At 47.4% G+C, this 13,243-nt stretch overlaps 1 protein-coding gene across 5 annotated transcripts; it reads right to left on the bottom strand.

Moving 5' to 3' along the window:
• Nucleotides 1-471: 471 nt before the first annotated feature.
• On the bottom strand, nucleotides 472-12,678 carry kdm5a (lysine (K)-specific demethylase 5A). 5 transcript variants are annotated; one of them, XM_056748895.1, is made up of 27 exons: nucleotides 11,979-12,675; nucleotides 10,076-10,153; nucleotides 9,879-10,001; nucleotides 9,576-9,746; nucleotides 9,366-9,494; nucleotides 9,219-9,279; nucleotides 9,053-9,147; nucleotides 8,716-8,874; nucleotides 8,523-8,642; nucleotides 8,285-8,443; nucleotides 8,013-8,194; nucleotides 7,760-7,922; nucleotides 7,197-7,316; nucleotides 6,668-6,862; nucleotides 6,396-6,577; nucleotides 6,192-6,316; nucleotides 5,970-6,120; nucleotides 5,158-5,281; nucleotides 3,841-4,196; nucleotides 3,435-3,573; nucleotides 3,163-3,342; nucleotides 2,310-3,080; nucleotides 2,104-2,232; nucleotides 1,879-2,023; nucleotides 1,576-1,796; nucleotides 1,070-1,501; nucleotides 472-945 (listed from the first exon to the last, which is right to left on the bottom strand). In XM_056748895.1, exons 1-27 carry the CDS (start codon nucleotides 12,123-12,125, stop codon nucleotides 736-738), a joined length of 5,067 nt encoding a protein of 1,688 aa, XP_056604873.1. In that variant the 5' UTR covers nucleotides 12,126-12,675; the 3' UTR covers nucleotides 472-735. The 5 variants fall into 5 exon arrangements, with proteins under 5 accessions (XP_056604873.1, XP_056604875.1, XP_056604871.1 ...); XM_056748897.1 differs by having other exon boundaries at nucleotides 2,364-3,080; nucleotides 11,979-12,673; XM_056748893.1 differs by having other exon boundaries at nucleotides 8,013-8,443; nucleotides 9,062-9,147; nucleotides 11,979-12,678.
• Between the last annotated feature and the right edge of the window lie 565 nt (nucleotides 12,679-13,243).

The following is a 13,243-nucleotide window of genomic DNA, read 5'->3' as shown; positions in this document are numbered from 1 at the left end:
TGAAGAACTCATTGACATCGACAGGAAAACAAGTAGATTTCATTTCTTGGTGATTCTTCACTAGACCTTTCATCTGGCGTCATGTTTGTCTTTCTCTTTCAGCCGATGTTAGATCTCCAACGTTGTAGACGTACCATGTCAGACAGATCATAGTTTTTGTTAAGACGGATCTCATGTGATTTAGTTTTGTTCCACAGTACCTGGACTGTCTTGTGTTAGTCAGATACTTTTGTATGTGAAGCTTGGATTGGGGTGAAAAATGAGTCCTCAGGTTCTGTCACGGCGATGTCATCGTATCAGAAAACTTCAAGTGCACCCTTTGACTGAACTAGATGGTCAAACACATACAGATGTGATGCTATAAAATAAAATGACCTACTTTTCATAAAAAAAGCTTCTTCCCTGAAATTACACTCTGATAAAATCTCCAATCAAACGATTCATCTGAACAACTATACCTCAGAAAGTAAATGCTGGTTTTAAGACTAGTAAGATTTATTTATGATCATTTCCCCAAATCATCATGACGACCTTAATATCCAAAAATGACCACATCCAACTTCCCATCATGAATAGCATAAAATCCATTTACATATCACAAACAAGCATTTAATCCCCATCACACATGAAAACGGAGGCGGGACTTCAGACAGGAAGTTCATTGGCTGTGTGATGTCATGTGGATCCCCCGAGCTGCAGTTATTAGTGAGTTGCGATGGGGTTTGTTTCTGTGTGTTAACTGCTCTCTTGGGGGTCGAGGGCTTGGGTCGAGACAGAAGGAGCGTCGCAGACTGACGATGACATCACTACCGTCTCTGCAACGACGGCTTTACGAGAACAGGCCATGCAGATGTAGTCTTCGTTCTCGGCCATCTCGCAGGACACGCCAACACACACCTGATGAAACCATTCATCGCAGCCCCCATCACACTGGACCCAGTCCACCTGAAAGCGCACACAAAGACACACAAATGAAAACAGAAATGATAAGCAGTCCAAACAGACTGGAGTCGTTCAAAGCTCCACCGTTCAGTTCAACTATGACGTAAACATAAAGATCTTCACTGACCTTATCCTTGCACGGCCGCTGGCAGTTCTTGGAGGCACAAACGGCATTCTCATCATTGGAGTCCTCGGCTCCGGACCAGTCGTATTTCGACGGGATGTCAAGGATCTTTCTGGCTTTCCTCTCGAGCCCCTCTTTCGAGAAGTCGGCCTTGACAGCGGCTTTCTCTTTCCTCTTCCGTTCTTTCTCCTCTTTGGCGAGCCGCTTGGCCAGCTGCTTCAGCTCCCGAGACTTAGAGTCCGGGATCAGCTTCAGTCTCTTCTTCTTGGGCTTGAGCTCCAGAACCCGTTTCATGTCTTTAGACTTTGTTCGGCCCTCCATGCCACTGGCGACCAGAAGCAGCTGCTGTTCCGCTCTTTCCAGCTTCCTCTTCCTCTTCTTCTCCATGTCCTTCACCTTCAGCTTGACAGGTTTGTCCAGAGGAGCGTCGTCGGGCTGCGAGAGAAGAGCTTGGTTACCAATTCACATCGAGAGAGACAATATTCACATGGGATGCTGTTGGTTCTCACCTCCATGACCTGCAGGAACTTGTCTTCCGAAGGGGGGTGCGTCGCCTGCAGGATCCTCCAGATGTGCTGCGTCTCGTCCAGTGACACCTCCAGCAGGTCGCCCTCCATCATCAGGTCCTCCAGCTGAGCTTTAGCGGCCATCGACAGCTCAAGAACCGGCGGCTCCAGACTCCGCGGCACCAGGGGTGTTTTTCTGGGCTGCTTGCGTGGGACGGGCTGATCTGAGGTGGTTTGGAAAAGCTCAAGGTGACGCCGTCGTACTTTGACAGCTGTAATGTGCAGGTGTGCATGTAGTGCTCTTACTCTGAGGGCAGGACTTGGAGGCAGAGGAGTACGCGTGCTCTGCGCAGAAAGACGGCGTCGTCGGCCACATGTGACTGACCACCTCCTCTGACTTCACGGGGATTTCCTCATCGCAGAACAAATACGGCTTCACTTCTCCTGAATCCTGACACACGCAAACACAATCTTCAGACAATACAGAGACTAGAGAATTATGACACACCAATTTAAAACAAAACTAAGTACCTTGTCGTCGTATCCGTAGGTCTCTCTGATGTCCTCGTCCGAGTCGGTCTCTTCATCATCATAATCTACAGAGGGTCGAGGTGATGTGGCCCTGCTGAATCCGGCCTGCTGAAACGTCTGGATGTGTCCCTGACAAACAAACACCAAGAGCACTTAACAGACACGTCTTTCACACACCCTAACAGTACGTTCTTTGTCCTTGTTACCATAAACGCTTCACTTTGAATCTGTCGTGACTTTGAGTACACTAAAGCTCTTGCCTGCAGGTCCGGGTTGTTGGCGGCCTTCTGCAGCTCCGCATTGATGATCTTTTCTGTTTTTTCTCGAGCAGCGAGCTCCACCATGCGCTGGCTGAGCACAGACAGCTTGGCCAGGGCCGAAGAGAGTTCGTCGGTGGCGAGGGCTTGCCGAGCACGGTCCTGCCAGCCCATGGCTCTCTCTGTGAGACACTGCAGCGCCTCGCCCTCTGGCAGCCTTACCGGGAGCTTCTGCAGCGACACCAGCAGTGACAGGATGGTTTCCAGCCTCGGGCGTCTGGAACGCTGACACAGCGGGCAAAGAAACTTTGACTCCTTGCTGGAGCCCTGCCAGCCGGCCACCATTTTCTTCTGAGGTCCGGCTTTGGGAAGGGGGACGCAGGTGCCGTGGAACCAGTCTTTGCACAGCTCGCACTGCAGCATGAACCCGCTGGCCGTTTTACGACATAGACAGAACTTCACCTCTTCTATGCGCTCCACTATTGCCATTTTGGCCAGGTTGGCAGCGCGGAGCGAATGGATGGCATCTCCTTCTTGTTGTTCTCTGGCTTTGAAGGCGGCCACGACGACGCTGGGGTTGCGGGTCTCCTCTAAGCTGTCCTCGAGGTCGCTCAGAGTTTCCAGATCCAGACCACGGTCTTTCTCCATCAGTTCTTTGGCACGCTTGCGCTTGCTCTTACTCGTGCCATACACGCCGATGTCGACCCGTGGACTAAGCACCTGAAAGAGTTTCATCAGGAAGGCATGATCAGATACAGATAACAGCTGTACTCGGACATTAGAGAGAGGAGCCGAGTGTTACCTGCAGTAAGGTGTAGGTGGAGTTCTTCTTGAGGAAGGTGCGAGCAGTCCTTTCTCTCCAGGCTCTTGCAGACGCCACCTGTGACTCCACCTGTGGCAAAGCTTCCAATCTGACAGGGATGGATCGACCTCTTGCTAACAGCCCCTCCAACTGCTCCAGGTAGGCGTAGTTACTGCCGCTCTATTTAAGATGGAGTAAGAGAGCAGACGCTCACGTTAGCCGTTTTTTAAACGGAGTTCTGAAGGCTTGTGAAGATGGTCAGCAGGTGTTACCTGAATGGCCTCCACTTTGGCCGTCCACTCTTTGGCTCTGTGCAGAGCGTCTCTGAGGGTAAGCACATTGGGCAGATATGCCGGAATATTCTTCGCCTCCATCACAATACTCTCCAGCGTCAGTAAACTGTGTCGAGGCCTGAGGAAAGACAACGTCGACTTACCGTCATGTTTTGTGCTATTACGTTCAAATCCTTGGGTGTAGAAAGATGTTGAGTCTTAAGTTGCTAACAGCTGACCCACTCACATTTACATTTATGCATTTGGCAGAAGCTTTTATCTAAAGCGACTTACATTGCATTATCCTATACATTTGTATCTAAGTATTTGCAATAACCCTAACCCTATGCTCTGACCATTGAGCTACAGGAAAGCACAAAAGATAAGAACGTTCACATGCGGTCACCTGGCCTGCAGGCACGTCCGAGCCTTCTCCTCCCAATGCTCTGACACGGTGAGCAGCTCCTGCAGCTCAGCCATGGCCTTCTCCACGGCGTGATGCGGCGCAAGACCCACGCCCGAGTCGATGAGACGCTTCATGAGCTCCAGGGTGAGCCGCTGCGGCTCCATCAGTGTCAGACGCACCTCGTCCAGCCAGCGCGCCTGCTGCAGCTCCTGTTTGAGACGCGGCAGCTCGGGCAGCTCCACATCCAGCCCCGAGCCCAGATCAAGGAGAGCCTGCAGCTTACTGGAGTCTGGAGTGTCATCCGAGAGAGCCGCCTGAGCACGCTCGTGAAAGTCCTCCACGTTCTCCAGCAACTCCTGGGGACGAAATTTCAATTCAAGCTTTTATCTAAAGAAAAGTGGTTCTATTACTGCAGGATATAATGTCATCGTAAGTGGTCATCTTTCTAGTAAAAATGATGGTTTCTCACGTTTCGAGGGTGTTCTTCAGAGGTAACAGGCAATATAGATTGTTTTGCTAATGTCAACTCAAGTTTGACCCAATCTCATATTGTTTGTTTGGTGTGATGTCAAAAAAGCAAATGAATGAAAGAGTAGAGGTGATGTCCTCTCATATATCACAAATATGGTTTAAAAAAGGAAACCTGCAGTAAAAGTTGATTGTTTACCGTCAACACTGTCACACTGTTTAGCATAAGTGTTTTAAAAAATGTGACCCTTGACAATAAGTCTCATGGGTCCATGTAAATGCTGAATAAATAAGCTTTCCAATTGATGTGTGGTTTGGTAGGACTATTTGAAAATCTAGAAACTGCAGGGCGCAATAAAAATACAAATATTGAGAAAAGGCCATTAAAGTTGTTAATCAGGCGATTGCTAAGAAGAAACAGGTGTTTTAAAGCTCTATATTGGTTTTAATGATGTTGTGGGGAGTAGATGAACCTGAAAGCTGAAATTATGAACTTTACAAAGAGATCAAACTTAAATGGGTCATTCTCAAAGAGTGGCGGCAGTAAAAATACAATTTTTGATATATTTACAGTACAAAATGAATAAAATATCTTCATGGAACAAGATCTTTATTTAATAGCCTAATGATTTCAGGCATAAAAGAAAAATTGATCATTGGCTACTTCTACAAACTGAAGATCAGGGTGGCCCAGGGTCAGAAATGTTAAAATGTCAGGTGTGTGACCCAATAAAGGCAAAACCTGTAAAAATATTTGATTGGAAGGGTCTTCAAATGCAGAATACAGGCCTAAGTGTAGAACGACACGTGCACGTGTTATTCTGTTGAGCAGGAGACCATGTGACTTACTTTGACTTGATTGGCCTGACTGATGATACAGGGCAGACGGTACAGCTGCTCGACAAACACTTTCAACTCGTCCACGCTCAGTTTATTCCGTGTCTTCTGTGCGCCGCTCTCTGGACGTTCTCGTCTTAAAGCAAACAAATAAACAGAGTGAGAGCTTGACTTTAATGTAAGATCATTGTAACGCATTGAAAGCACACAACAGAGTTTTCCCTGGCTCAGAATGAGGCGGATGGGGTGCTTGAACGTATGTTGATGCAAAAGAAACAATATTGAGCTTCAACAGCCGAGTAATAGAGCTCCTGATATAGACATTACAGCACATGAACATGTTCTTGGACTGCACTTGACTTCAGGTACAGATTCACAAACAGTCAAGCGCCTGTAGATTATTTCTAATAAGCTAAAGAAACCTAGAAGAAGGGTTACTTGGCTGAACTTGTCTCTCCAATATTTTGAATTTAAACCAAGCTCAACCACTAGGTGTCAGTGTACTGTACGCTTGATTTAAAAGAGACCGAACTACGGAACACATTCAACAAATGGTTTATGTCATACAATTAAATAATCATATAAATTAATACTAACATAAATCAAATCAAATATAAATGGCCAATTACACAGACTTGAAGTTAACTGAGTGTCAGGTGTCTAATGAAACGGTCTATAGCTCTTTTGCGTACTCTTGTGAGAGCACAAAGTGTTTTTTGTGAAGACACCCGACGTCATTTTGATGAAAGGCGACACAAAATTAGCCGTCTCTATGCAGGAAAAGCCTTGATGAGAGGTGTCCTGAACGTGTGAGTGTGACTGACTTGTGTTTGTGTTTGTGACTGAGCAGTAGCTGAGCCACAGACGAGCACGTCTCGGCCTCCTTCACGGTGTCTCGGAGATGACGGAAGAGGTTGTTCTCTGGGTACTTTCTGTCCTCGGCGTCCTCCAGCAGAACTTTCAGCTCGATCAGATCTGTGGAAAACATCGGCGTTCAGTTTTTGAACACGAGCGAATAAAACCTCCTTTGTGTCGTTGTGTCCCACCTTTCTTGCTCTTGTTATGTCCTGCCAGCGCCTCTGTGACTCTCTTTGCCCAGGTGTCGTAAGACTGTGCACGGGACTTTACCCTGTAAAGCATTGTGGGAAACTCATCCTGATCGTACCTGTATCTGTGACACACACAGAGAGAGAGAAAGTGAATAAAGCCGTTCAAGGGTCAGGGGTTGTGTGTTGTTGTTGGAGTGTTACCTCAGACACTTGTCGCTCGCCGGGCAGCTGCAGAGATCTGAGGCGTGGTGCAGACACACCAGACGCTCTGGACTACAGGTGCAGGTGAGGGCCGAGAGGAAACAGGTGGTCTTACACCTCCAGCACTGACGCTCGTCGTCGGGTAGCAGTTCGAACACCTCCCGGTCCGAGGAGAGCACCCCCTACAGGACAGAAGGAACAAGCACAGCTATACATCTTACTCCCGCTAATCTGAACCCACAGCCAATGCCTTTCAGTCTGCGCTCTCTCACCTGCTCCTGAACGCCTCTTCTCAGTCTGCTCTCCTCCTCCATCATCTCGCCGAGCTCTCGCACCACAGCAGCAGCTAGTTCCACGTCCAGACTCTCGGGGTCGGCGGCCATCTTACACACCAGCTCCTCGTGCGAGAAGACGCAGTAGCGCTGCAGACGTCTGTAATGAGCCACGCACTGTCTCCCGAGGGGCAGCTGTGCCGCCAAAAACACACATCACGTTCATCTCTAGAGATGCTGAAGCAAATGTTTGCTCTTCCTACAATTCTACTCTTAAGGCTGCATTCAGGAAACAGGAAATGACATCACAGATGTGGAGACAATAAACCATGTTACTCATTTAATAACACAGGGAGCTATTGATGCCTACATCTGCTCTTCATGTGCTCCTGAACGCTTCATTCTGATTGGTCCACAGAGACTTTGAATCATTTTACTGCTGACTTCTACACATAAGTAGGAACAGAAATGAGCAGATGACATCACTACACACACACACACACACATGATCATGATGATAATGTTCTACCCAGTCTGCTGTGCAGAAGTTTACAGCCTCTGCAAAGTTGTAGCCCTGATTGAAGCCGCTGTGATAGGCTCTTGGGAAGGTAACAACAAACTCTCCTGCACACTGATTGGTCCGATACACCTGCGGGACAGAACGAGACTCCTTGACATCTTCAGACTGTTAGATATCAATATCTTCTGGTGCAGACTGTCACCTTCATTGATATCCACACCACTGATCTGATCATCTGGTTATTCATGAATTAACATTATTTATACCACTGTCTGTTTGAATACTGCTTTCTGATTGAAGAAAACTGACATTGTGAACATAAGGAACAGTTTTAACTTGTCAAATGGAGGTGGTAGAAGCAGGATAATCCACGGCTGGCCGTGCGTTAAAGGATTTTAATGCACTTAGCGTTGGGTGCTTCTTGGCCTCCACATCGTGCATTAGAAAATCCTTCAACGCATGGCTAGCCGTGGATCTTCCTTCACAAATATATGAAACTTCCAGCGGCTGCTTGTTCAGATTACTGTCACAGAGTCAGAAGACGGAAACACACACACAGAGAGAGAGAGTACCGGGACACCGTGCTCCATGAGGACGTTTGGATTCATCAGCGTGACGAGTTGATGCAGGAGGTCGGGCTGCGAGTCGAACAGCTCTGGAGCTTCTTTCTTCATGACCGACTCCAGCTGCTCGGCCGCGTGGGCTGGAACTCCGTACCAGGTCTTGGGTTCCCCCCTGCAGCACACACACACATGCACAAATCCATCGGTTGGTCACGGTCATCGGCCAGAGAGAGAGAGAGAGAGAGCTGCGATTGGCCGTTACCAGTGCAAGAAGTTGATGGAGTAACTCCAGTGATCCTCGATGTGCCAGCAGAAGGAGGAGAAGCACATGCCCACGTACAGCCACGGCACCTTCATGCCGGAGATGTCACTGTTGATGTGTGTCAACACCGACTGCTCCAGCACCGGCATGTTGTTCAGATTCCAGCCCGAGTTGGCGTACTCCTGACGACACGACACGACACGACACATCAACACTACTACAGCCCAGTTGAAGAACCACACAGATGAAATAAAACAACACTGGTGTCTCACATCCTCGTCTCCGATCAGTTTCCTCTTTCCGTCTCTCACCGGGAATCCACTGCCGACATCTTTGGAGCTGATGTCTGCGCCGTACTCCACGATGACGTCCTCCTCGATGCTGCTCACCAGACGCCAGAACTCTTTCTCCACCAGCTCAGTGGGCACCATCTGAAAGGCAAACGTGAGTGTGAACAGACTGGAAGTGCGCGCGCGTGAGTGGCATCCGCAGAAAACATGAAGATCTTACGTGCACCGGCATGTTGAAGTAATCCGACTTGAAGTGATCGGCCATCTCGCCAAAGCTCTGGAGCGTGTACTCACGCACGGCCTGCTCGAAGCCGAACGCCTCGCGGGGTTTGTTACACTCCTGTGGGAGGAGTAACAGGTATTAGATATGACATCAGCATGCGCAGGCGTGTCTTGTGCGAGCTCCGCCCTACCTCTGCCACGCACTTGGGACAGCGCCAGTCTCCTTTAGGGACGTCCTGCAGGGGCGGGATCAGACAGAAGGTGTGATAGCTGTCATCGCATCCGTCACACAGCAGGAGGCGCTCCTCCTCGTCGCCCCGCCCACACGCCATACACATGTACAGGTCGATCTGTAAGACGCGTGTCAATCACGCAGATACAGGGATCATTCTTGGATGATGTTAAAATTATTTTTTTTCCCGCTCGTGTCAATTTTGAGTTTCTTTCTTCTTCAGAACACAGCAGAAGATGTTTAAAGAGCGGTGATCACCACACAACACTTCATTGACACAGAATGTCAGTACTCACGTAATTCACCTGCAGCATCTCTTTACGTGGACGCATCTTCAGGGCAAACGCTTGAGCCTTCAGGTACTTCTGCTTTCTGATGAAGCTGTCATCATCTAAACACAAGACTACTGATGAATAACATGCGTGTGTGTGTGCGTGTGTTTCACAGACACAGAGGTCTCACCAGGTGTGATGACGTCAGCAGTGTTGAACATCTGCACAGCTTTAGGCTCCTCGTTTTCTCTCTGAGACACACACGAGACATCACATGAGACGGTCAAACAGACGGATGTTTTCTTCATCTGACAGAACAGTGATAGTGTCAACTCACTTCATCCTTCAGATGTTGAGGAGACCGCCCCTCTGCCCCTCTCTCCTCATCTTCCTCGTCATCTCCACCTCCGATCCCTTCATCTGTGTCTTCAGCCTCAGGGTTTTCTTGGTAAATCTTGTGAACGCCCTACACACACACACACACACACGAGTCACAGGTGAGAAAGGACGCAGGTGAGGTGCGGCCCAGCATGGAGTTGGCACTCACGGGTAGTGTAGCTCCGGTACGGAAGAGCTCATACGGATACAGAATCCTCTGGAAATGAGTGCGCAGCAGAGACCCCACACCCTTCCCCGACGGGAACCCCATACGACTGCTGATCTTTGACCATTTCTTCTCTTTACACACCACCTGGAAGCCTCCTTCTGCAGACACCAGCTACAAAACACACATTCAGCGTTCAGAGAAACCACGCGACTGTGCTCCTGCATGCCGACTGCATGACATAAACACACACAAGACAGAAGCGTTAGAGACACATCACGGCCTCATAGCAGGACAAGTCTTTACCTTACTCAGCAGATAGAGATCCAGCACTTTTCTCTCCACTTGAGGAAACCGCAGTCTACAACCCTGGAGCTCCCAAAACTTGGCGATTTGATCCAGAAAGTTGAGCTTGACTCTGGTGAGAGCCTGAACACAACCATTTAAACGTCAACATGCAGAATTCATCACGTGTGTATTTATGACTCGTTCATGAGACTCACCTCTAGTTCATTGAGTCGCTGGATTCTTGGAGTGAAGCGAAAACTGCGAAAGTCACAGGCGAAGGGAGGCTGCCAGCCCTACACAACCAAAACACACAAAAACAAAATCAAACAAACATTTGTACTGGTGCTCCATGATCAACATAACACACAAACTACTGCACAAACTCAACCCATTCCACTGCAGACACCAAAAACAATTTGACAACATTTGACATGCATCTGTCTGATCTTACTCACTGATCTCACATTTACCCGAGATTTTCTGATCTCATGTGTGATGTACCCGTGATGGTCTGATCTTGTAAGGGATGTACCTGAGATTGTCTGATCTCATGCGTTATGTACCTGTTGGCATCTGATCTAATGTATGATGTAACTTTGATGGTCTGATCTCACGTGTCATGTACCCGTGATGGTGTGATCTTGTAAGGGACGTACCTGAGACTCTCTGATCTCATGTGTGATGTAACTGTGATGGTCTGATCTTATAAGTGATGTAACTGTGATGGTCTGATCTCACGTGTGATGTAACTGTGATGGTCTGATCTCACGTGTGATGTAACTGTGATGGTCTGATCTCACGTGTGATGTAACTGTGATGGTCTGATCTCACGTGTGATGTAACTGTGATGGTGTGATCTCACGTGTGATGTAACTGTGATTGTCTGATCTCACGTGTGATGTAACTGTGATGGTCTGATCTCACGTGTGATGTAACTGTGATGGTCTGATCTCACGTGTGATGTAACTGTGATTGTCTGATCTCACGTGTGATGTAACTGTGATGGTCTGATCTCACGTGTGATGTAACTGTGATGGTGTGATCTCACGTGTGATGTAACTGTGATGGTCTGATCTCACGTGTGATGTAACTGTGATGGACTGATCTCACGTGTGATGTAACTGTGATGGTCTGATCTCACGTGTGATGTAACTGTGATGGTCTGATCTCACGTGTGATGTAACTGTGATTGTCTGATCTCACGTGTGATGTAACTGTGATGGTCTGATCTCACGTGTGATGTAACTGTGATGGTCTGATCTCACGTGTGATGTAACTGTGATTGTCTGATCTCACGTGTGATGTAACTGTGATGGTCTGATCTCACGTGTGATGTAACTGTGGTGGTCTGATCTCACGTGTGATGTAACTGTGGTGGTCTGATCTTATGTGTGATGTAACTGTGAAGGTATGATCTCACGTGTGATGTAACTGTGGTGGTCTGATCTTATGTGTGATGTAACTGTGGTGGTCTGATCTCACGTGTGATGTAACTGTGATGGTCTGATCTCACGTGTGATGTAACTGTGATGGTCTGATCTCACGTGTGATGTAACTGTGATGGTCTGATCTCACGTGTGATGTAACTGTGATTGTCTGATCTCACGTGTGATGTAACTGTGATGGTCTGATCTCACGTGTGATGTAACTGTGGTGGTCTGATCTCACGTGTGATGTAACTGTGGTGGTCTGATCTTATGTGTGATGTAACTGTGAAGGTCTGATCTCACGTGTGATGTAACTGTGGTGGTCTGATCTTATGTGTGATGTAACTGTGGTGGTCTGATCTCACGTGTGATGTAACTGTGGTGGTCTGATCTTATGTGTGATGTAACTGTGGTGGTCTGATCTCACGTGTGATGTAACTGTGGTGGTCTGATCTCACGTGTGATGTAACTGTGGTGGTCTGATCTCACGTGTGATGTAACTGTGGTGGTCTGATCTCACGTGTGATGTAACTGTGGTGGTCTGATCTTATGTGTGATGTAACTGTGGTGGTCTGATCTCACGTGTGATGTAACTGTGGTGGTCTGATCTCACGTGTGATGTAACTGTGGCGGTGTGATATCGTGAGTGATGTACCTGTTGGCGTCTGATCTCGTGTGTGATGCAAGTTACCTGTGGTGGTCTGATCTTGCAGATGCCGCTTTTCTCAGCGATGTCTCTGATCTTGTGGATGAATCCGAACGGGTCGCTGAAGTCCTGCCAGCTGGGCTCGAACACCGGACACTCCGGCGGAGCCACGAACTCTCTGAAGAGCGACATGTCACGAGCATTCACGCGCGAGCATCACTGACAGAGCCACACAGCACTCACAACACACCGCTGTCTAGCGCGGCCTGCGGTCATTCATGCATTTATATGAAAGAATCCTCTATAAGAGACGACGTTCATCCATTCACACGCTTTCTCTTCTGATCCCGTGACTTTAATCCACAAGATAATAAAGAAGACATTCGTGTTGTGGCGCTGCAGACGCTGTTGTTCTCTCTGTTGTTGTTGTTGTTGTCGTTGAGCAGCTGATGTGTTTGTAATGAGGCGAATAAACGCAGCCGCTGCTGGATCATCTCATGTCTCACAGTCTCCAGCCATCACATTACACCTCTCTTAGTAAACAACGTTAACAATCAGACTGAACAATCATAAAACACTGTTAGCTTCTTCTGCTAGCCGTCGGAACACAAGTGCTACTGTTTCCGGAAGCGTGACCTTTCACAGATGCACTTCCGCTCCGAGGAACGACGGGTAACAGAATCGTCGTGGCTAGAAGGGACACGGATTAAAATAAGATCTCGCCATAAAATTATAATAAATCGCATTAGCTAACGCCTAAACATACCATTAACATAACCTCACAACAATAACAAAATAGAAATGAACTGTTTGTTTTGTCAGCGTGTCACAAATGATGCTGTATTGAAGTGCGCATGCCCAGTGGAGGTATCCGTATCCCTTCTAGTCATATCTGTATATAATCATAGAAACAATATAGAAATCGTTTTATTTAAACTGTTTATCTATACAACATGTGTAAATATAGTTTTACTGCAAATAAAGTTGCCATTGTAAAATCATGGCTCATTTCTGCTCAATGTTACCGTGATTTACACACAGTAATCACCATGTTTTATTGTTCACTTTCATAAGCCGAAATGATTTTCTACTGGATATAAAGTGGACAATGTCAGTGATGTGTTGACTGAATCAAAGATAATAACATTTACAAGATGCGTCTCTGCCAATGAAATATATATATATATATATTCTGCCATTAAAATGAATGGGTAGGAACGCAACGCTCAATGCAGCGAAGCTTTACGCATGCGCAGTATCTGAAGGAATATGAAAAATGTTTTTAAGCGCAATTTGATCACAAGAGAGAA

This window comes from Triplophysa dalaica, chromosome 5, assembly GCF_015846415.1.
Source record: "Triplophysa dalaica isolate WHDGS20190420 chromosome 5, ASM1584641v1, whole genome shotgun sequence".
Classification (NCBI taxonomy): domain Eukaryota; kingdom Metazoa; phylum Chordata; class Actinopteri; order Cypriniformes; family Nemacheilidae; genus Triplophysa; species Triplophysa dalaica.
The sequence above is the reverse complement of the archived record's forward strand: the minus strand, read 5'-3'. Positions and strand labels throughout refer to the sequence as shown.

What these genes read in the sequence shown, in the direction of transcription:
- kdm5a (XM_056748892.1), bottom strand. Translation starts at nt 12,125, where the DNA reads ATGTCGCTCTTCAGAGAGTTCGTGGCTCCGCCGGAGTGTCCGGTGTTC. An exon ending in TGCTGACGTCATCACACCTG is followed by an intron (nt 9,148 to 9,218) that starts GTGAGACCTCTG and finishes TCTTGTGTTTAG; the next exon opens with ATGATGACAGCTTCATCAGA. An exon ending in CCACCTACACCTTACTGCAG is followed by an intron (nt 3,081 to 3,162) that starts GTAACACTCGGC and finishes AAACTCTTTCAG; the next exon opens with GTGCTTAGTCCACGGGTCGA.